Here is a 24,545-nt window from a genome sequence, read left to right on the forward strand (position 1 = left end):
GTTTAATAAGTTTATGCATATCATATACATACTATCCCCTTTTTTAGCAATTGTTGTTTTAAGTAAAAGATGATTAAGAAACCTCTTACAAGTGTGGAAGTAGGAAACCGCATAATGTGTGCTGTAATGGTATTGTAATAATCTTGCAAAGTGCATAATAAGAAGCGGTCTGTAGATTGGATCCAGTTGACCGATGTCGGCACATGTAGGTGACCTACACGATAGGACAGAGTGCAAGCTATAACCACCGCAGCTGAGCCGGTGATTGGCTCCATGGAGGGCTGTCTCTGCCTGACTGTGTGGCCGAACAAGGAGTTGTGTGCCGCCAAAGGCTTAACAAGCTAAAAATCAATAGTGGATGCATAAAAGAGAGAGAGTGCCGAGTGGCCCCGCCCTCAGATGATGTTGTAAATGACGAAACGCATCAGGTTGGAGCCATACGACGAGTGTAGTCACGCCAGCAAGCCCAGGAGCACAGCACTACTCCCCATCAGCTATACAAGCTGAGAGCGGTAGGAGACGCTGTACGATACCTGTTGTAAAGCTGATGTTATATTGTGAACAACGCTGTAACATTTGTGATTCTTGTGAGTGTATACTGTGAAGGGATTTTTTAATAACATTGAAAAGTTACTTAAATGGGATTACACTATGTCCGTTCCTTTTCTCTCTTTCTTATTCACTGAGTAATTACGAGTGGCTGGCGAACAGAGAAAGAAGATGTCTGTAAAGCTGTCCTATTGATTTTACATTTATATGCAAAGTCTTATCTCTTTTACAGTAAGGGTTTTACCAGGAGGGGTTTTTCTTCCACATACCCCCTTAATCTCTCTGTGCACGCGTGAAGGTGTAATCTGTTGGTGGCAGCTTTTTTCATTTTTACAGAGTAAAAAGGACAAGTTTATTAGATTGCAATTCCCATTTTGATATACATTTTATATATCTATTTACATAGTGTACGGACTATACAGAATGGACATATGTTGAGATGATTACTCATATTTTGGGTATGTTCTTATATACAAGCGCTGCTTGAGCCTATTTTGGGTTTTGTTGTTTTTTAAGTGATTAAATACCAGCAAAAGAATGCTCTATTTGTGGTAAAAAAAAATTATAAAAATGTCATCTGGATACAGTGTAGCATGACCGCGCAATCGTCATTCAAAGAGTGGCAGTGCTGAAAGCTGAAAATTGGCCTGGGCAGGAAGGGTGTTAAAGGTGCCCAGTAAGCAAGTGGTTAAAAAATTCTAAAAAGTTTTAATTTGCAAACAGCAATTTTTTACTGCATATTTATCTTAAAAAATTAGTAGAATAAACAAATCAATCATTAAAGTATTACTTTATTTAGTTTTATTTGTTTACATTAGATGGATGATTTAAAAAAATAAGCCATTACACTCAAATGAATATGGAATGATGGTTTAAATTTGCATTGGATTGAGTACACACATCCATGGCTTGGATAAAGGAAAGGGGAGGGAGGGGCTTCATGTGGTAAGATGCAGCATACCCTCCCTGTTGCCAGGGTCTGCTGAGTGGAAGCAGGTACCCTGGGCTAGAATGCTAAGCATTAGGCATCACTAGATGTTATTCTATATCAATGCCTTCCTTGATGCAGAGCAGCAGCAGACTTGCCATCAATATAGGTGATCATCAGGTAGTGAAGTCCCATACTTCTTCTCCCCTGTCATGTGACCTGTCACCCTGTTCATTTCCAATGGGTGTCCATACTGACAACAGAGAAAGGAGATACTGGGGGTTATTTACTAATGGAAAATCCACTTTGCACTGCAAGTGCACTTGGAACTAAAGTCACTGTAGATCAGAGGGGGACATGCAAGTTAAATAAAAAACAGCATTTTAGCTTGCACATGATTGGATGATAAAATCAGCAGAGCCTCCCCTCATTTCAGATCTACCCCTCAGATTTAGAGCGACTGCACTTGCAGTGCAAAGTGGATCTTCCTTTTGTAAGTAACCCCCAGTGTCTCTACTGTGCTAATGTCAACAGAAGTGCTTCCACTGTGTCCCTGTTTGTGCACACACTCGTGTCATTCTGTTATGTGATGCTCTCATTTCTGCATTGAGTTTGTGGAATAGATCAGGTCTGGTAAAATCAAAAACTGTATGTATCAATGCAAATGCACAGTCACCATTTGTTTGTTATTTAAATGGCATATCCCACAGGTAGCTGGTAAAATTAAATTGTCTCTAAAGGCAGAAGGTTTTTTACCCTAATTCATTGTATGCATTGAGGTGAAAAACCTTTCACGTGCATCTTCCCCTCCAACTCCCCTGCTTATACTTACCTGAGCCCGATCTCAAACCAGCACTGCTCATGAGAGCCTGGGCCTCTTTCTACTTACTGGCTCACACAGCAGCATGAGCCATTGGCTCTTGCTGCTGTCAATCACCGCCAGTGAGCCAAAGAGGAGAGAGTGGGAAAGAGTCAAGTGTTGCTCTGTGTGTGAATGGGCAAAGTCCATTCACAGGAGCGTGGCATGGAAGCGGGCCTGCTCGAGTGTCCCATAGCAAGAGGCTTGCTATTGGGGTTACTCAGCAGGGGGGAGGACCCAGAACCACGGCGGGGACCCAAAAAGAAGATGACCGGGGCTGCTTTGTGCTCTCATTTTTTTTAAATGACACACCTTTAGAACCAGATTACAGGGGTGACTTCCAGCGCGACTTTTGGAGGCAACTTGAACACGACTTGAGTAACAGCGCGACCTCAACGCGACTTGGACCGACTTACAACACGGCTTTAAGTCATCCCCGGGCCAGACGACTTTGGCCAATCACAGAATAATCAGCTCTCAAGGGGGAAATTCATGCCAAAAAACTGGCATGGGTTCCCCTCCAAGAACATACCAGGCCCTTAGGTCTGGTATGTATTTTAAGGGGAACCCTCTATGCCGAAAAAACGTTGTGGGATTGCCCCCAAAATCCATACCAGACCCTTATCCGAGCACGCAGCTCGGCCGGTCAGAAAAGGGGGTGGGGACGAACGAGCACCCCTCTTCTGAACCGTACCAGGCCGCATGCCCTCAACATGGGGGGGCGCTTTGGGGAAGGGTTGATGAGGACAAGGACCTCTTCCCGACAACCCTGGCCGTTGGTTGTCAGGGTCTGCGGGTGGGGGGCTTATCAGATATAAGGGGGCCCCCAGATCCCGGCCCCTCACCCTATGTGAATGAGTATGGAGTACATCGTACCCCTACCCATTCACCTGGGGAAAAAAGTGTCAATAAAAAAACACACTACAGGTTTTTAGAGTAATTTTTTAGTCAGCTCCGGGAGTCTTCTTCCGACTTCAGGGGTCTCTTCCGACTTCCCTGCATTCTTCGGCCTCTTCTCCCGGTGTCTGGCCTCTTCTTCCACTCTCCGGTTCTTCTGCCGACTCCTCCGATATCTTCTTCCAGCTCTTTTGCTAGCAGTGGCCCGGTCTTTTGCGTCGTCTTCTTCTCTTCCTGTGATGTTGACACAACGCTCTCTCCCGCTGTAATGCTGTGTGAGAGGTGTGCAGTGACTTATATAGGCACGAGGCATGGTCACCGGGTGATGTCATACGGTGACCCCACCCTTTATGACGTCAAAGTCCCAGCATGCAGCCGGCTTACTGCATTTGCATTGGGAAATTGGGCCAGAGCACCGTCTGGAAACAGAAGGGCTCTGATGATCTCTTCCTGGAATGTAAGGAAGGATCCAGTTTGTCCTGAAGCTCTGTATAGCACATGAGCGTTCAGCAAAGCCAATTGAAATAAATAAAGAGACACATTTTTGTACCAGCATCTGGCCTTATGGGCAATTAGGTACAGTGCCAACAACTGGTGGTTGAGGTCCATCCCTCCCATATTAAGGTTATATTCATGAACACAGAGGGGTTTCTTCACAACACCAGTTGCCGTAGGAATTTTGACAGTCGTGTCTGCGTGAAGGGAGGACAGAATGAAAACATTCTTATTATCCCTCCACTTTACAGTGAGCAAATTATTACATCTCAAGCAGGCTCTCTCCCCAGCCTAAGATGGGAATCTACAAGCCGCTAGGGTAAGCCCCGGCGATAAGATTGCTTGTGTAATAATTGTCCACATACAAGTGGTACCCCTTTCTGAATAAGGGTGACACCAAGTCCCACACAATCTTACCAGCGTTCCCTATGTAGTCAGGGCAGTTCTCAGGCTCTACATAACTATCTTTTCCCTCGTAAACCATAAAACTATATGTATAGCCTGTTGCCCTGTCACAGAGCTTATACATCTTGACTCCGTATCTGGCACGCTTGCTGGGAAGATACTGTTTGAATAACAAACGGCAGGAAAACGTAATCAGGGATTCATCAACGCAGACAACTTGATGGGGAGTAAACAAGGCTACAAAACGTTGGTTGAAGTGGTTTACGAGGGGCTGAATTTTGTAGAGCTGATCAAATTCAGGGTCACCCCGAGGATGACAGAGTTCATAATCGTTGAAATGCATGAACCACAAGATCTGCTCGTATCATGTCCTGGTTATGGAGGCAGTGAACACAGGCATATGGTGAACTGGGTCAGTGGACCAATATGACCGCAACTCACTCTCTTTTTAGTTATGCCCATGAGGAGGGATAGGCCCAGGAAGGTCTTAAATTCGGAGACCGTAATTGGTCTCCAATCTCTGGAAAGGGTCAGCTGGGGATTAGCGGCGATGAATTCATCGGCATATAAATTGCTTTGGTCCACAATAGATCTATAGAGATCTTTGGTGAAAAACAGTGAATAGAAATCAAGTGATGTAAATTCAACTGTTTCCACCTGAATTCCAGCTTGGCCAGTGAATGAGGGAAGTATAGGTGCTGCAGAAGTGGTGGGTTCCCAATTAGGATTGGCGAATGCAGCAGGAAGGGCACTATGGGCGCGACGGGCCTGTCTTTGTCTTCTTCTTGGTGGCAGTGGGACACTACTCGTGCTTGCCACATTGCCAGCTTGAACTGCATTTATGGAACTTGCCACATCACCAAGTGTTACTGCAGCGCTGGATGTATGACCAGGAAGTACTAGGCCGCTGGTGCTTGCCAGTTCACCAGAAGGAATAGAGGCACTAGTACTGGCTCTCTGCTCCATACGAGGGACCTGCGGTTCTTGCACCTCAATGACAGCAGAAGAAGATCAGGGTCTGGTACCATCATCAGAGCTATCTGTCAGGGTGCCCCTGTTGTCTACGGGTTCATATTCTGAGCCTGAATCTGACAGATTAGTGACTTCCTCTTCACTATCTGTCATGCTCAGAAACATGTAGGCCTCTTCACTACTGTACCTTCAATTTGACATTTTGGTCTCTAAATTTACTGGTACACTAGTGAGACTCACAAAAAAAAATAAAAGACTCACAAAAGCTCTTGACTGTTAGTGAATGATTCAAACGCTACCAAAAAAACTCTTAGCGTTCGCAGGGATCAGGCCTGACTCTGCGAACGCTGCAGTTATGTGTGTTGTGTTTTGTAAGTGACATAGATCGATTGATACTGCACTTGGGAGGGCTGGGCTGGGCGGAGGGGCTAAATGCAGCCCTGACGCTATAACAAAAATCTAGCTAAACTGCATCATCCGTGACACTTACACTGTGATCACAGGGGACAGGAGGTAATCAAGGGGTTAAACCTTTATTGGGAGGTTCCTAGACCTATCTGAGCCTAATACTAATTACCATAACACTGATTAGTGTCACTAATAACACTAGAACAGCAATCAAAAAAAATCCTATTGCAGTGACAGGTGGTGAAGGGGTTAACTGGGGGGGGTGATTGGGAGATGAATTGTGTGCCTAAGTGACCTAGTGTCAGTGTAGTGTTGGTGCAACTGACTTTTTGATGCTCTGTCCTCTCGGTCTGGAATGAAAAGATCGACACGAGGAGAGAGGACATCACTTCCCCTGTCAGTGTTTACAGTTACACAGACAGGGGAAGGATATCATCCGTCAGGAGCGATCACCAGGTCCAGGCCAGATTTTATTGGCCTGGGCCTGGGGATTGATTGGTTCCTGATCAAATCCGATCATCGCAGCGGCCCCATCATTGGCCGCACGCTCGACTTAACATAACGGTGATTCGCCAGCCTGTGCCATTCTGCCGCAGTGCAACTGGTCGGCAAGTGGTTAAAATGTGCTGGTGAAATCTAGAGAAACTGAAAGTTCCATATACTATAAAATACGGGATATCCTATATAACCCTTTCACACATGCGGACCATTCATTTTATCAGTTCAGTCACGTCAAAACAGATTAAGTATTCATCAGTTTTTTTATCAACTGCTCGTCTGTTTCTCATCAGCTTTTTTTTACATCCACTTGTAATGCAAAAACAGATGAAAAACAGATTGTTTGTCAGATTACATCCATCTTTCGTCTGATCCTTTTTTTGTAACAAAATAAAAATAAAACTTTGATCTGTTTCAAAAAATGGATGTTGACGGATGTAAACTGATGTAAATGGATGATCGTCCATTTACATCATTTTTCCAATGGAGATGCATTGATGTCCATTTTTCATCCATCAACGGATGGATGAAAAATGGATAAACAATCTGCATGAGTTAAAGGGACCTTAGTTTAAACTCTTAACAAAAATACTAATATATATACGTACATATAGGAAGACAACAATTAAAAACATTGTCAGATGTTTTAACCTTTCCCCATATATTAAAATGTATTTTTGTTTTTAACTGTACCTTTGTTGGATAGATTTTCAATCCCTTTCAATCCTAACAGAAAATCTTTTCAATAGGTGCACTAACAGCAATAAAAACTTTACAGAGGATCCACTCTATTTAAAGCAAAATCAAAAAAAAAAAAAGTTTGTTTTTAAAATGAGCTATAAATAGTAATAAATATAATACCTGGGCAAGGCTTATTTTGACAGAGACGGGTCTCGAATTCTTCTCCCTGGCAATATAATCCACCATTTGCTGGGGCTGGATTGTCACACAGCCGCATTCGTTTTTGTATTCCTTGACCACAAGTCACACTGCAGGATTGCCATGGCAGCCATTCGGAAAATCCACCATGTACTATAAGATAGTTATAAATTATGTTTATGGCTTTTTTGAAAATAAAGTATTTTGGTTTCAAGGTCAGAGTGTGTGCTTATGCAATGATTTATTGAGGCAAAGATGAAGACAGAGTTAAAATGACCTGTTAAAAAGAACTCCAACCATATAACTACACCAGCCAGTGTGCCAGAAACCAAAGAATTAGAAGACACTTGTATTTAGTTATAGCTGCAGAAACCAAGGCTGATATCTTCACTTAAATTCATATTAAATCTAAAAACAAAAATGTATTATACTGAAAGGTATCAATTCTTAGCCCTTGTACACACGGCCGGACATTCCGACGGAAAATGTCCGATCGGACCGTGTTGTGGGCTCCATTTGACTTTTTCCGTCAGAATGTCCGACCAACAAAGTTGAGAGCTGGATATAAAATTTTCCGACAACATGATCCGATCGGACTTTGTCCGATCGTTTGTAGAGAATTCTGATCGGACAAAGTGCCACACATGCTCAGATCAAAGTACAAGAGCAAAGCTATTGGCTACTAGGCTGAACATGGTCCCGTCGAAAAGAACGAACGTCATCACGTTCTGAACAGATCGAAAATGCTGCTGTTCAAATAAGAAGTGTGTTACTAGTCAGATCACCCAGTGAAAGTAAAGGAAACAAAAACCGGTAAAAGTAACGAAAGCCTCGTATACACGATTGGATTGTTGGGCAACAAAACCGTAGACTTTTGTCCCAAGGACGTTGGCACAAACTTGTCTTGCATACACATGGCACACAATTGTTGGCCAACAATCACAAATGTAGTGACATACTATGTTGTTTTTCAGCTCTTTAGCGCCACCCTTTGGGCTCCTTCTGCTAATTTCATGTTAGTGGAATTTTGATGAGTGTTGATTTGCGCTTTTGATTTTGAGCTTTTCATTTTGCGCTTTTCATTTCACACTTTTCAGTTTGTTTTTGAACGGCCGTTTGTTAACCAACCATGTTGCGAATCGGAGGAGATAACATGTTATTTATTATTGGCCTTGGAGTTATTGCTTTGACATTATTTTTTTGGTTGAATAATGATTTGATTTGGTAAATTTTCTATATTTTTGGATGCACAGAATGCACTTTTTGGTTAATTTCTGTTGGCAGAGAGCATGTCTAATTGTATGTGTTTTCTTTTTTTAATGCACAATAAAACAATTGTGTAGAATAATACTTAGCTATGTGTTTTACTTCAAATTACAGTTTGGGAGTAGGCAGTTACATTTAAAAAAATACAATGTAAAATTAACAAGGGACAACAACATAGTTGTATCTTCAATGTTAAAAACTATGGGATAATGGTGTTGTGGTAACTTGCCCAAAATAAATAAATAAATATCTTGATTTTACTAGAAAAAAAAAAGCCTTTGAAAAATTGTTTGAACTAACTCCATCAGTATCACCAGCAAAGGAGCTTCATTATTATCCCATTAAAGAAGAAGAGAATTGTGTGTTGCATTTGGAGATTTCATAATTTGTCACGTCACAGATGTTAATTCTCCATTAGGAACGCTACTTTACAAAACTGACCACTTCCGGCTTGTCCTTGCTTCCAAGCATGCGTGTTTGTACTGTGTACTTTTGTCCAACGGACTTGTGTACACACGCTCGGAAACTCCAACAACAGACATTTGTCTGCAGAAAATACGACAACAATGGTCCGTTGAAGCATACACACAGTCGGATTTTCTGTCAACAGCCTGTCATCACACCTTTCCCGTCTGAAAATAAGGTCGTGTATACGAGGCTTTACATCACCATCATATTTAAAGATTTGGTAAACTGCCATATATTACATTTTGTATTCTGTCTAATACAGCTTTAAGTGATCCAACCAGGGTGTCCTTGAGGAGGGACCTTCAGGCAAGGCCAATTACTCACCAGTTCAGCCTTAGTACTGACCCCCCCCCCCCCCCCCCCCTTTGGCTAAGATAATGCATGGTTATGCTCCCCTAATTATTAATGAATGCCAGTTATGCACATGAATAACAAACTGAAAGAAAACAGCAGTGAAAGTGTAAAACTCTTGTATGTGGAAGTGACCAGGCAATTCAGGTGAAAATAACTCAGGGTTCCCAAGAAGTATATTAAGCTGAGGGGTGATTAACCATTCCTGTATTTTCAATACTAAAATGTAAGATTTAGTGCACAAATGTATTCATGTTGTTTTAGCATTTTCTTTTTAAATGATTGGCTTTTTGTAGTGAACACAGGTCTAATAGCCTGATCAAATTTAGTAATTGTCTTTCCTACATCTTTCCTGTCTTTCCTACATTTTACTATTATGTGAAATTATTTATGTGAAAACTGACCCCTTTTGTTAGGAAAATAATGAATGTATAGCTACGCAACCATATGATCTTTCCTACTAATAACATTAGCAAGGCTGATATAATATACTTTAATAAAATAAACCAACATGTGCTGATATCTGTGAAAAGGTGACAGCCTTATATTTACTAAAAATGTGAACAGCACTTAAGTATTATTTAAATCACTTCAAAGCGTTGTTTAGACAGCAATACAATTAAAGTGCTCAAAGTGAAAGAAATGCACATTTGAATATTGTACTGTACCCATAAAAAAAAATTCATAAACAGTATTTAAAAAAATGTTCACAAAATTCACATTCAAAGTGTCATCATGAACATTAACTTCTTGTGATCAAGAAAACAACTCTTCAATACTGCACATGCTCCTTCACTCCCTTCAAAATGTTCACTCGTTGGAACTAGTCAATCTCTTATAATTAAATTATTATGTCAAACAATGATCTAAAAAAAGAATAGGACTCTCCAAAATGCTCCTTCAGCTACCACAGGAAACATAAAAAATACCTCCCAGTAGGCTTCCAATGTACCTTGATTAACTGAGTTTTAGAAAATGCAAACCAGAAATGGCATCATTGCATAATTCTTTATTAAAATGGGCCCATGAAACCACAAAAACACATTATATACATGATATATGTCTAAACTGGCCAGTGTGCAGTGTTGAAGAGTTGACTCTTTTTTTGATCACAAGAAGTGAATGTTTATGATGACACTTTGAGAGCCGGTTCACACAGGGACAACATGACTTCCAGCGTGACTTTGGGAGGCAACTTGGACATGACTTGAGTATGAACCACAGCACGACTTGAGGCAACTTGAAGTTTCCTCCAGGACAGGGGACTTTGCCAGTGGCCAATCACATAATAATCAGCTCTGTGGGAGCGAGGGGTTTGCCTAGAAAACTATTTTTGCTTCCTGAAAAGTTGCTTCAGTTAAGATAGGGGATCCGACTTGGAGGCAACTTCCATTGAAATCAATGGGTACAAGTCACCCAGAAGTGGGATTGAAGCCATACAGCAGGGGTCTTCAAACTACGGCCCTCCAGTTGTTCAGGAACTACAATTCCCATCATGCCTAGTCATGTCTGTGAATGTCAGAGTTTTACAATGCCTCATGGGATGTGTAGTTTCACAACAGCTGGAGGGCCGTAGTTTGAGGATCCCTGCCATACAGGAAGCTTTTCTGAAGTGGGAGTGACTTCTGTAGTGTACATTAAGACGGCTCCATTCACTTCCATTGATTTTCTCAACTGCACGACTTGGGGCGACTTGAAGTCGGATCCCAGGTCGCCCCTGTGTGAACCCGCTCTGAATGTGGATATTGTGGACACTCTTTGTAAGCACTGTTTGTTTTTTATGGTCATAGTACAATTTAGAAATTTGTATTTTTTGCACATGCAATTGGTTGGAGTGCTTCATATTCAAATGTGTATTTGTATTGATCGTGTTGTGATTATCTAAATAACACATTCAGGTGATCTAAGTAACACCTAATATTCTGAGCACAGTTCACATTTTTTGTAAATATAATGCCACATACACACGATCGGAATTCTCATCGGAAAAAGCTCTGATGGTTTTCCCGACGGAATTCCGACGGAATTCGGCTCAAGCTGTCTTGCCTACACACGGTCACACCAAATTCCAATCGTTTATAACGCGGTGACGTACAACACGTATGACGGGACTAGAAAAAGGAAGTTAAATAGCCAGTAGCCAATAGCTTCTGTCTTGTAGTTGAATCTGAGCATGCGTGATTTTTGGCGTGTCGGAATTGCATACACACGATCGGAATTTCCGATAGAAACTTTTTTCATCAGGAAATTTAGAACATGCTATCAATTTTTGGTTGGCAGAAATTCAAACAGCTAAATTCCAATGGAGCATACACACGGTCGCATTTTCTGATGAAAAGCTCTCATCGCGGCATTAGGCTGGTATAATTCTGGCACATGTGTGTTATATATTACTTGTGCTATTTAATTCTCAGATAGTGTAGTAATTACCTTGAACAATGAAAGAAGACTTAGCCACAGTTGATCCCATGACATTTGTAGCCCTGCATTCATACACTGACGTATCTTCTTTACGAACAGCAACTATATGCAGAGATTTATTTGGCAATATTGAGAAACGGCTATCCCCAGAAATAGGATGAGTAAGACGAGACCAGAAAATGTCAGGCACTGGTTCTGCTTCTGCTTGACAATTCAAAACCACAGATGTACCAGCATTAACTGTCATGTCAACTGGAGGAATCTTTATAATGGGAGGTTCTGTAAAGTAATCAAATAAAGATTTAGAGTTATACACTGGTGAGTGACTGCAGATCTGACAGACACTCAGAACACTGTTATCATAATTAGTTTAGGAAAAAGCATGTCCTTGATTTTTATTAACCATTTATATTTTTTAGGTGCATATAAAGCCAACACTATCAGGATATTTTCTATTATCTCCATCTCACTGAAGAGATTTCCCTTCACTTCCTTTCCTAGAAATGCAGGACAAAATAAGAAGAGACAACAATGAATTGAGATCCCATCTTGGAGAGTCCCTAATGGAGGATTTTGCCTTTACGACTGCCTATTCATATGTCAGTTTTCATAGCTTGAGAAGCCTCAATCCAAAGAGTGGCTACATTAATAAGCTCAATATGGAAACAGTAGAAAATTCTCCAGAAATAACCTACCTTCCGGATCTATTTGCTGGATGATCCCTGTATTGGATTGTTTTTGGACTTAGTGAGTGAACTATGTAATAAGCATTTTTTGGATTGAGTCTTCCCAAGTTATGCCAAACAGCTTATAAATAGAAAGTCATTTTCTGCTTTGCTTTTGGCATAATATTGGCAGTTTGAGAAAGTCATTTGTTATCAGTTAGATTACTCCTAAAAATAATATATACAGTATTTAGGGCTCTGCTTAGTTTTTAAAAAAATGTTGAGGGTTCATATATACAGTATCTCACAAAAGTGAGTACACCCCTCCCATTTTTGTAAATATTTTATTCTATCTTTTCATGTGACAACACTGAAGAAATTACACTTTGCTACAATGTAATGTAGTGAGTGTACAGCTTCTATAACAGTGTAAATTTGCTGTCCCCTCAAATTAACTCAACACACAGCCATTAATGTCTAATCCGCTGACAAAAAAAAGTGAGTACACTCCTAAGTGAAACTGTCTAAATTGGGCCCAAAGTGTCAATATTTTATTTTCCAGCACTGCCTTAACCCTCTTGTGCATGGAGTTCACCAGAGCTTCACATGTTGCCACTGGAGTCCTCTTCCCCTCCTCCATGACGACATCACGGAGCTGGTGGATGTTAGAGACCTTGCGCTCCTCCCCTTTTTGTTTGAGGATGCCCCACAGATGCTCAATAGGGTTTAGGTCTGGAGACATGCTTGGCCAGGCCATCACCTTTGCCCTCAGCTTCTTTAGCAAGGCAGTGGTTATCTTTGAGGTATGTTTGGGGTCGTTATCATGTTGTAATACTGCCCTGTGGCCCAGTTTCCAAAGCGAGAGGATCATGCTCTGCTTCAGTATGTCACAGTAGATGTTGGCATTCATGGTTCCCTCAGTGAACTGTAGCTCCCCAGTGCTGGTAGCTGGTGCTGGTGCAGCCACAGATCATAACACTGCCGCTTGACTGATAGTTCTCTTGTCTTTGTACTCCTCATCTGGTTGCCACCCCATATGCTTGGCACCAGCTGAACCAAAAAGGTTTATCTTGGTCTCACCACACCACAGGACATGGTTCCAGTAATCCATGTCTTTAATCTGCTGCTTGTCTTCAGCAAACTGTTTGCGGCCTTTCTTGTGCATCATCTTTAGAAGAGGCTTCCTTCTGGGGTGACAGCCATGCAGACCAATTTGATGCAGCATGTGGCATATGGTCTGAGCACAGCCAGGCTGACCCCCCACCCCTTTAACCTATGCAGCAATGTTTGCAGCACTCATACGTCTATTTCCCAAAGGCAACCTCTGGATATGACATAAAGCATGTTCACTCAACTTCTTTGGTCGACCATGACGAGGCCTGTTCTAAGTGGAACCTGTCCTGGTAAACCTCTGTATGGTCTTGGCCACCATGCTGTAGCTCAATTTCAGGGTCTAATAGCCTAGGTCATCAGTTGTTTGCCATGAGATGCCATGTTGAACTTCCAGTGACCAGTATGAGAGAATGAGAGTGATAACACCAAATTTAACACACCTGCTCCCAATTCACACCTGAGACCTTGTAACACTAATGAGTTCACATGACACCGGGGAAGGAAAATGGCTAATTGGGTCCAATTTGGACATTTTCTTTAGGGATGAACTCACTTTTGTTGCCAGCCGTTTAATGGCTGTGTGTTGAGTTATTTTGAGGGGACAGCAAATTTACACTGTTATACAAGCTGTACACTCACTACTTTACATTGTAGCAAAGTGTAATTTCTTCATTGTTGCCACGTGAAAAGATAGAATAAAATATTAACAAAAATATGAAGGGTGTACTCACTTTTGTGAGATACTGAAAATTATATATATATATATATATATATATATATATATATATATATATATATATATATATATATATACACAGACAGCAAGGAAAATAAGTATTGAACAAGTCACCTTTTTTCTGGATAAATATATTTGTAAAGGTGCTATTCACATTAAATGTTTACGACTTGTCATTAACAACCCATGCAATATATACATACAAGGAAACCAAAACAAATAAGGTCAGAAATTAAGGTATGTGTAATACAATGGAATTGCACAGGTAAAAAGTAAAGAACAAACAAACTGAAATGTATTTAATACTACGTACAAAATCCTTTGTTGGTAATGAGAGCTTCAAAATGCCCCCTGTATAGAGAAACTAGTTTTACGCATTCCTTAGGTGTGATTTTGACCCATTCTTCCACACAGTCTTCTTGAAGATTCCATGGGCCTCTTCTATGAACTCTGATCATTAGTTCTTTTCCATAGATTTTCAATTGGATTCAAGTCAGGTGATTGGCCGGGCCATTCTAAAAGCTTTATATTCTTTCTTTGAAACCAATTGAGAGTTTTCTTGGCTTTGTGTTTGGAATCATTGTCTTGTTGAAATGTCCACCCTTGTTTCATCTTCATCAGCCTAGTAGATGGCAGCAGATTTTATCAAGAATGGTCTTGGTACATTTTTCAATGAAATTAAGTTTGCCAGTACCGTATGCTGAAAAACAGCCCCGTGCCATGATGTTCCCACCTTGGTATGGTGTTTTTGGGGTGATGTGCAGTGCCATTTGACCTCTAAACATGGTGTATATTATGGCATCCAAAGAGCTAAAAGTTTGGTCTCATCTGACCAGACTATATTCTCCCAGTATTTTACAGGTTGTCTAAATGTTGTGCAGCAAACTTTAAATGAGCTTCAACATGCTTTTTCTTCAGCAATGGAGTCTTGCATGCTGAGCATGCATACAGGCCATGGCGGTTGAGTGCATTACGTATTGTTTTCTTGGAAACAACTGTACCTGATAATTCCAGTCTTTCTGAAGCTCTCTCCAATCCAGCAGTGGATCCAGGGGGGGCACTGGGGCAATTGCTCCCCCCAAGAAAATATTACAGACTCCGAAGCTGAGCGTGCCCTGGGGCAATGGGACAACTCACAGCTATTCTTACAGCATTAGGAATTACTTCCCAGACACATTGGGACTGGACTCTCTGCCCTCTGTACCTCCCCTAGCAGTTTTCCAGTCTCTCTCTTGCAGGGTGCTGCTTAAGTAGGCGGGAGCTTCCTGGCTTCTGCTGCTTGAGTGGGAGGGATGGGGATGTGCCTGAACTCCAAGATCACACCCGCCTGGAAGAGGGAGGTGTGAGCAGCTGAGCAGAGGGAAACAAGTGACTATGAACTTCCTGGAGGTAAGCTCAGCTAGCAGTACATCGTGGGTTAGTTTACAGGCACCTCAATGCTTAGTCTGCTGAGTTACTACAGCTTAGCATAGAGGTGCTGTTAGCTGACAAAGGCTGTTAGCTTTTCATGTAGCACAGTGAGAAATTGGGATCATTAAAGCATTGTCACTTCCCCCTTATGTGTTCCCTTCCAATACCCCCAGTGTATGCCCTCCTGACCCCCCAATGTGTGTCCTTCCGACCCCCCCAGTGTGTGCCCTCCTGATTCCCCCGGTGTGTGCCCTTCCGACCCTCAGTGTGTGCCTCCTGACCTTCCCCTAGTGTGTGCCTTCCTGACTTCCCCAATGTGTGCCCTTCCAACCCCCTCCCCCCAGTGTGTGCTCTCCCAACCCCTCCCCCAGTGTATGCCCTCCTGACCTCCTCGGGGTGTGCCTTCCTGACCCCCCTGGGATGTGCCCTCTTGACCTCCCTGGTGTGTGCCCTCCTGACCTCCCCAATGTGTGCTCTCCTGACCTTCCTGGTGTGTGCCCTCCTGACTCCGTATTGTGCCCTCCTGACCTCCCCAAGGTGTGCCCTCCTGACACCCCCAGTGTGTGCCCTCCTGAACCTCCCCTGGTGTTTACTCTCCCAGCCCCTGGGTGTGTGCTTTCTCAACCCCTTGGTGTGCGCTCTCCCTGCCCCCTGGTGTGTGCCCTTCCCACCCCTCCCCCCCAGTGTATGCCATTCTGACCCCCCGTGACACCTAGTCCTTTGCTCCACTGATCCCTGTGCACTGTCTTACATTTTAATGACCTCTGTACACTGCACTTCATCCTACTGACCCCTGTACATTGTTCTCTTGCCCCCTGTTCTCCTTCCTACTTACCCCCTATCTTCTGACCTGGCAACTCCTGTCCTCTGCCCTGCTGAATCCTTGTTCTCTGCCCTACTGTTCCCTTTAAAAAGCCCTACATCCTACTGACCTCTGTGCACTGCCCTACATCCTACCGACCACTGTACACTACCCTACATACTACTGACCACTGTACACTACCCTACATACTACTGACCCCTGTACACTGCCCTACATCCTACTGCCTCTGTACACTGTCCTACATACTACTGACCTCTGTACACTGCTCTACATCCTACTGACCTCTGTACACTGCCCTATAAACTGTTGACCTCTGTACACTGCCCTACATACTAGTAACCTCTGTGCACTGCCCTATATATTGCTGATCTCTGTATACTGCCCTACATACTACTGACATCTGTGCACTGCCCTACATCCTACTGACCACTGTACACTGCCCTACATACCACTGACCTATGTACACTGCCCTACTTACTACCAACTTCTGTACACTGCCCTATATACTGCTGACCTCTGTACACTGACCTACATACTACTGACCTCTGTACACTGCTCTACATCCTACTGACCTCTGTACACTGCTCTACATCCTACTGACCTCTGTACACTGCCCTACATCCTACTGACCTCTGTACACTGCTCTACATCCTACTGACCTCTGTATGCTGCCCTACATATTACTGACCTCTGTACACTGCCCTACATACTACTGACCACTGCACACTGCCCTACAAACAATTGACCTCTGTACACTGCCCTACATACTACTGATCTCTGTACACTGCCCTACATACTACTGACCTCTGTACACTGCACACTGCATGATACATTAAATTCAGTTCTGTAAGCAACACCTTATTTTCTGGCAGTGCCCCTCCCGAGACTAAACTCTGTATCCACCCCTGCCCCAATCCAGGTCCTTGGCCCCTGGACAACTCTTTTGATAATTCTTTTCACCCCCTGTCAGAAATCTTGCGAGAAGCACCTGATTGTGGCTGCTTTATGGGGAAATCATGTTCTTTCCACTTCCAGGATTATGGCCTCAACAGTGCTCACTGGAACATTCAGAAGTTTAGAAATCCTTCTGTAACCAATGTATCAGTATGTTTTGCAAAAATAAGGTTGTAAAGGTCTTGAGAGAGCTCTTTGTTTTCACCCATCATTAAATGTTTCTTGTGTGACACCTTGGTAATGAGTACAAGTACACACATCTCTATGATCTCTATGCTTGTAGAATTGAAATGTTGTGAGATTATACAAGTACAAAGATGTATCTCTATGTATGTATTGTAGAAATCTCATGAGATCTAGTGAGTTGTCATGGACCATCCTCAGATATGCAGCAGAACAGCAGCTTTGTTAAGCTAAATTCTCCATGTATTCATATGGGTAATGCAGCAGGTTGTAACATGTTCCCTCTGCTGCATTGGGTTGATGACATCACTTGGTGGAGAATTGATCCCTGCCTCCACTTGACTATTATAGAACAAAATCTTCAGCACAATTCATCTCAACTAACACAATGTTTTCTGTTTTATTTTACAGATTATTAAGGCAACTTATAACTCAGCTAGTTCTATGGTAATATAACTTACTTTGCAGGGACAGTGTTACTGTGTGTCCCAGTGTTCCAGCATCATTTGTAGCTATACATATATAATCACCAATATCTTCATTCTGTATAAGAGAAACAGTTATTGAAAATAGTAGTGGCATGCATATTACATACTTTAATAAGGTAAGAAAACAAATATAAGTGAAAAATGGAAAGAAAACCGTAACAGTACTCCATGGGAAAAAAAAGAAGTATAAGTAATAGATTCATACATGTTAGAAATGCTGGAAGAAGATTTTTTGCCCACTGCTGTATCTTCATTTTCCTGTCAAGTTCTTAGGAAGACATGTTGAGACATACTGTATGCACTACCTATAGGAGGCTGAACACTAAAGGCCCATACACACGATCGGACTTTTCAATAACAACGATCCAACGGACGTGTTTTATCGGACAATCCGACTGTCTGTATGCTTCATCGGACAATTGTTGTTGCTTTTTCAATGGACAAAGGTTCGCTGTGCATGCTCTCAAACTTTTCGACAGCAAATGTCCGACCGTGTGCACACAAGTCCACCAGACTAAAGTCCAAAGTACAAACACGCATGCTCAGATCCAATACTAAACATCAGACAGCAATAGCAGAAGTTGCCCAAAGGGTGGAGCTGAAAAACCACATGATTTGGTGAAAGTTGCCTGAAAATGTTCTGCTGTGTGTATGCAGAATAAGTTCACAGCGAATGCCCATTCGGACAAAAATCCATGGAAATGTCCAATGGAAGTCCAATCGTGTGTATGAGGCTTAAGAATGATTGCTCCTTCCCTAAGGGATATATTCCTGCACTAGATTCTAGCTCATGTGTCTATAGCAAACCAAAAGCAAGAGAACCCTAAAGCATCATAGTTTATATTTACCTACATTTAGATGCATTCATTTTAGCTAGGATTAGAGAAAACACATGTAAATGAGTGTAAACACATGTAAATGCAAGTACATTTAAATGTAGGAGAATCTAATTTAGAAAGCACAAAGTTTGTTTATACTTTTCAGATGATTTCTTCTCAATTTAAATAAACCAAATGCAGGTGATCAGTGTAAATGTAGCTTAAAACCTGGAATCAAGAATGTAAATGAAACAAAGCAGACCAGTGATTATTAATAATAACAGTAGCAACATTAAAGGGGGCAAGAGTTTTAACCAGCCGAGATTCAAATCTTTAAGTTAATCTATCGATCAATTTGGGGGGTACAATCAGCCTTCTGGATTTCCTTGCGATTATCCATAGTGGCTGCTATAGCCGCTAGCAATAATCACTGTCTTCTCCTGGCGGGGATGGCTTCCCCCGCCCACCTCCCTGTCGGGAGAAGACAATTGCTGATTCCCCTGTCAACATTATCTGCGTAAATGGGGAACCCATGGTTGCTGGAAAGAAGTGTGCATTGTGTATGGCCAGCCCTAGGCAGACAATATAACTGATAAAAAGAAGGCATTAAACCAAAGATGGAAGAAATGTTCCCAAACTGATGTCAAATAAATATGATTTACAGGGAGTAAAAAGCATGGCCTGTATAAGCCTCAACATTTGTGGAGAAGTTCAAAATGAAGGAGGCCTGCTACATGCCAGACCAGTCATTCAAAGCCTTGTACAAAATCTTTCCATTAAAAAGGTGTTTTGGCTGAGGCAGCCAGGGTATGGAAAAGGGAATTAGGACAGGCAGGGGCAAGAAAATACAACTTAGAACTAAGGCTTAAAGGTAATCTAGGAAGTGATAAGCTCTAAGTTGTAATACATGGTTAAATAGAATGACTTATTGGTTAAAGCGGAGGTTCACACAAAAATTGAACCTCTGCTTTTCGGAACTCTCCTCCCCTCCGGTGTCACATTTGGCACCTTTCAGGGGGGTGCAGATACCTGTCTAAGACAGGTATTTGCACCCACTTCTGGGCATATGCTTCTTCCTGTCCTGTGTGTGTCCCAGCAGACAGCGCGGACCATTCCCATTGCGCTGTGCGGCTCAGGCATGCGCAGTAGGGAACCGGGAAGTGAAGCCACCATGCTTTACTTCCTGATTCCCTCACCAAGAATGGAGGCAGCAGCAGCCGAGAGCCGAGCGGACTCCCTCTTTAAGCTACCAGGTTAGTGACCTTAGCATCAGCCAACAAGGAAGCCTAATAAAGTTAGAGCCAGTTGAAAGTGGACTGTAATATGAAAGAATATTTTTTAGCCCTAGAAACCTTTCACAAAGACTGAAAAATAAAGGTGAAAAAATCAACAAATATAAAAGTAAAATTAAATCATTTGAAGAAATATTAAAAACCTAGATCTACTATTATCTTAAAGACTGAAGATTGGGTGCCTAGTGTTGCAGTATACCTTATAGTCTCCAACTACCTATAGACCGGGAATATACACCATGGGTCATGCTCTGTCTTCTAGTAAATAATATTCTTGTAGAAGGATAGTTATGAAGGTGTGGTTAGATTAGCGTCAAGATGACTTACTGTTGTGTTGTAAATTGCAAGAGAGCCATTATTAAACTGTTTAAATCGCCTATTCAAAAGGATTTCATTTTCTTTCTTATTCCACTGAATTTTAGGTATAGGATTCCCTTGTACAATACAATTTAGGATAATGCTGCCTCCTAGTGCTGCAGTCTCATTGGTGTGGTGGAACCCGACAAGAACAGGAGGCTCTGATGGAAAAAGAAGAAAAAAATACTTAGTAAATGTACAGAAACTTATGTCATGTGAATATTTATCAAATGTGTAATTCAAGAGTGCTTTATTTTACTCAATACCTACCTTTTACAAAGACTTTCACTGTAGTATTAATTGATGCAACAATATTTTCTGCTATGCAAGTATAGGTGCCAGTATCTTCTTTTGAAACCCTCTCAATTACAAAATCATTCAGATATTTAGATTGCCCAGTCTGCACTGTGGGTTAAATCATAGTAGAAGAAATCATCACATACTATACAATATCTCTTTGATTTTAAGTCTACACACTATACAGTTTTGAAACATAGAGACAGATAGGCCATTACCTCTAGAGCTCTTTCACACAGAAGGCTGTCTGCTCCAATCAGCAGCGGATCTGTGAGCGAAGCCTAATGGATGTGCCTAATCAGTTTATGTCTGGCAGACATGGGGCGACATGTTATAGCTCTATAGGGGACTGGATGTAAATGGACTCTGCTGTCCATTTACAGTACATTAGGCTACTTCTGATCCATTACATTTAGGTTCAGAAAAACAGAAAAGGATGTAGTCTTGTTCTGGGTTTTTTCCCGGACCTAGAGGTAGGCGAGTGTAAATGGACACAAGTCCGTGTTCATCCATCCGTCCATAGATACGCATGGAGTTTCTGATCAGCTCCACCTAAAAAACTGACAGATGAACCTGATCTGAAAAGCTTTTGTTAAAGGGCCCTTAAGGTGATAGAGTCAAGACCGGAGTAGGCAACCTGGGACCCAGCATGTCCCTGGGAGTAATTGTAACTGCCAGCCTGGCAATGCCTCAAGGGAAATGTAGTTCCACAACAGTTGGAGGGCCCCACATTGCTTACCCCTGGTCTAGACTATGATGACAATGTCTAAGAAAAGAAACGGAATATGGAATAAGGTTTACCTGTATCATGTTATATTGCAATATCCTCAAAACCTTGTTGCACAAGTGTGGAAAAAAAACCTTTTTGAAAATTAAATACAACTTTACTTACAGTGAATAAAGGAGACAAAACAAAATAAAAAGGGAAACAAATTAAAGAGACAGAGGGCCTAAATTACTTGATGTTTTTGTTACCCCAGTATTTCATATTCCTGATATATGCCTTCTGTACCATGTACTTGTATGAAAATATATACTGTTCTTTTTGTATTGCTTCCTTTGTGTGAAAGTCCTGGTGTTCCTGCCAGTCCTTCTGCTTTCCTATTAAAAACTGACCACACTAAGCAGGAGGACACACCGGTCAGTTCTACTGCTATGCTGGGAACTCAGCCTGCTCTCCTCCAATGATCAGACTTGTCCTGACATGCCTCCCCTGCACAGCCTTTCACTGGGAAGCTCAGTGTGCTGCTGCTTCCCCCCCCCCCCCCCCCCCCAGCACTTATGCAGCTGAGAACAGAGGGAATGGGATCATTTATAAAAAAAAGTGTATTTGTAATATTTTTTTATATCTATACACAGATGTATAAATAAAAAATGTAATAAATAAACCGCATTAGGGATTGTTAACCTTGTTAATGTGCTAAATCTCAAGACTACTAAAACATAACTACATAAATTATGCTTACATAAACTTTATATACATTAACATGAAACAACAAAAAAGTGAATTTTAACAATGTAATTTACATACTAGTTGCCTGGTTGTCACAATAGTTTTCTTGCATCAACACTTTCTAAGCCCTTGTACACACGGTCGGACATTCCGGCGGATTTTGTCCGAAACTGGTGTTGCATACACACGGTCGGACAAAGTTGTCGGAAAATCCGATCGTTCGTAACGTGATGATGTTATTTCATTACAACAGGACTATGTTCAGGCTAGTAGCCAATAGCTTTGGTCTAGGAATTTGATCTGAGCATGCGTGGCACTTTGTCCGATCGGAATTCTCTACAAACGATCGGACAAAGTCCAATCGGATCATGTTGTCGGAAAATTTTATAGCTCAGCTCTAAAACTTTGTCGGTCGTATATTCCGATGGAAACAGTCCGATGGAGCCCACACACGGTTGGATTATCTGACAACACGGTCCGATCGGACATTTTCCGTCGGAATGACCGACCGTGTGTACAAGGGCTTAGAGTAGAACAATAGGCAAAACTTGTTGTTGAGTAAGGGAGGGTTATGACCCCTTTCAGATTATTTTTCGCCATCCGGATCTCATGGTGGAGATTTACCTTCACTTTCTGTCCCATATCCAAACAGGAAGTGAGAGGAAATCCCTGCAAATTAAAGGAATTCCTTGGGGGGCCCCAGGTCACCAGAACTAGTGCCCCATTGTAAGATTTCCCCTCTATTGCAAATATTCAATAGCTCAGATGTATTAAAGCCATACACAGATAGGCAATTAGCATTGTTATAAATGGTGGTCTCCACGATTTTTCTCATATGTCATCACACAACGTTTTGTGCATTAAAATCAAAACAGCAACTTTTTTTTCTACTTTTTACCATTTGCCATACTTATGATTTACAATCATTTATTAAAAAGGTCAAATAAATTAAACTGAAATTTTGATGCAATTACCACTCCTCCCAATTCTGGCTGCTAGCTAGTCAGCACAGATACAGCAAAGACAGATTTATGTTTTAAGCTATCACTTAATTAAATTATTTTTAATAATTGTGGAACATTGGGCAAAACCAACGGGCAAGATTGTGTAAAATGTTTTGATCACAGCTCCTGTTAGTTTTACTTACCGGGTGTTGATTTAGGCTTAAATGTCCACTTTATCTGAGGGCGAGGGTTTCCTGATGCTTTACATGTTAATCTCAGTTTTTCTCCTTTATTCAATGATACATCTGAAGGCAGTTCTGTAAAGAATGGACCATACTGGATAGTGATACTAATTGTGTGAGAATCCTTCCCAACAATATTACTGGCAGTACAGGTGTAATTACCCATATCATGATGCTGCATAAAGGAAAAACAATTACACTATAAGTATACCTTTGCATTTAGATTGTATAGTTCCAATCCATTATATGTAACCATTATTATTTTAATTTTATTCTGAACATTATTTCAATTAAATGGCAGCTCCTAGCCAATTACTTCTGTTTGTAAACAAAGCAGCTGGGGATTGCCTTCATTCATACAAAAATCCTTATCCTAGATGAGGTCATTTTATATATTTGTTTTAGATATTCCCATTTCACTTCACCTACAAAAGATTGTAGCCTCACGTTACATTCATATACGGGAAAGGGATCTGAATGTGTCTTTTGCTTCCCAACAAATATAGGATATTTTTTACATTGCCATTATTCTGCTATAGCTATCAGATTTTAAGAGTCTGGTTATATATCCTATATCAATATGGATCTTCAATTAGTGTCTAAAAAGTTTATTAAATTGATCCCATCACAGCAAAGAATTGCAACATTTTGGGCCCCACGCAGGACCTCTCCATCAGGTATGTGGCTCAGAAACATTGAAATTCTTTGCTGTGATATGATCACAGTGATCACTTTATAACACTTTTTGGATGTTATGGAGTTGATTTACTAAAACTGGAGAGTGAAAAATCTGGTGCAGCTCTGGATTTGAGGATATGCAATTTTCTGGGAATGTCCAAGTTTGAAACTCCTTTGGTTTCATGTGAAAGAACTAATCGTAAAAATGACTGATATCAATCTCGGAGAATGCCCATTACAATAATGGTAGTATTTGAATAGTGTGCCTAGTAATAAATACAAAAAGGTCCCTAAGGATACATGTGCTAAATGCTGCCATTTGTATTCCCTGTGGAAACAAGAGCTACCCCTATCAGTAGACTTACGATTTTCCAAAATCAATTAGATAAAAACGATGGAAGTGTGACGGAACCGTCCAGCAACCCACTTGAGTGCTTCCGTCAATATACCGCTTCCTCCAGCCCGGACATAGGAACCAGATATTATAGCTGTGTATTACAACCAAGACACTATACAAGACTATCTTAGATGCAAAACTGGAACTGTTTATTTGAAAACTCATACAGAAGTTTTATGACATTTTTTTTTGATGTTTAAAATCGCATGGGGAAAAAAAATCTTTTTTTCTTGATGAGATTAAAACACTTTTTTCATCCTCTACAGGACCGACTGCTTTGCCCCAGTGTTTTCCTGGGG

The 24,545-nt window shown here is 41.4% G+C and overlaps 1 protein-coding gene across 1 annotated transcript in view; it reads right to left on the reverse strand.

The window, feature by feature from the left end:
• Positions 1-24,545, reverse strand: part of HMCN1 (hemicentin 1) — a 457,974-nt gene that overhangs the window by 94,116 nt on the left and 339,313 nt on the right. The window contains exons 83-88 of the mRNA XM_077452653.1: positions 23,133-23,346; positions 20,506-20,640; positions 20,206-20,396; positions 17,742-17,823; positions 11,406-11,675; positions 6,873-7,043 (exon numbers count right to left, since the gene is read on the reverse strand). Of these exons, the coding sequence (XP_077308779.1) occupies positions 6,873-7,043; positions 11,406-11,675; positions 17,742-17,823; positions 20,206-20,396; positions 20,506-20,640; positions 23,133-23,346 (1,063 nt within the window). The remainder of the gene's footprint in view (positions 1-6,872; positions 7,044-11,405; positions 11,676-17,741; positions 17,824-20,205; positions 20,397-20,505; positions 20,641-23,132; positions 23,347-24,545) is intronic.

Source organism: Lithobates pipiens, unplaced genomic scaffold (genome assembly GCF_037356315.1).
Source record: "Lithobates pipiens isolate NorthernLeopardFrog02 unplaced genomic scaffold, aLitPip1_a1.2 Scaffold_23, whole genome shotgun sequence".
Taxonomy (NCBI): Eukaryota; Metazoa; Chordata; class Amphibia; order Anura; family Ranidae; genus Lithobates; species Lithobates pipiens.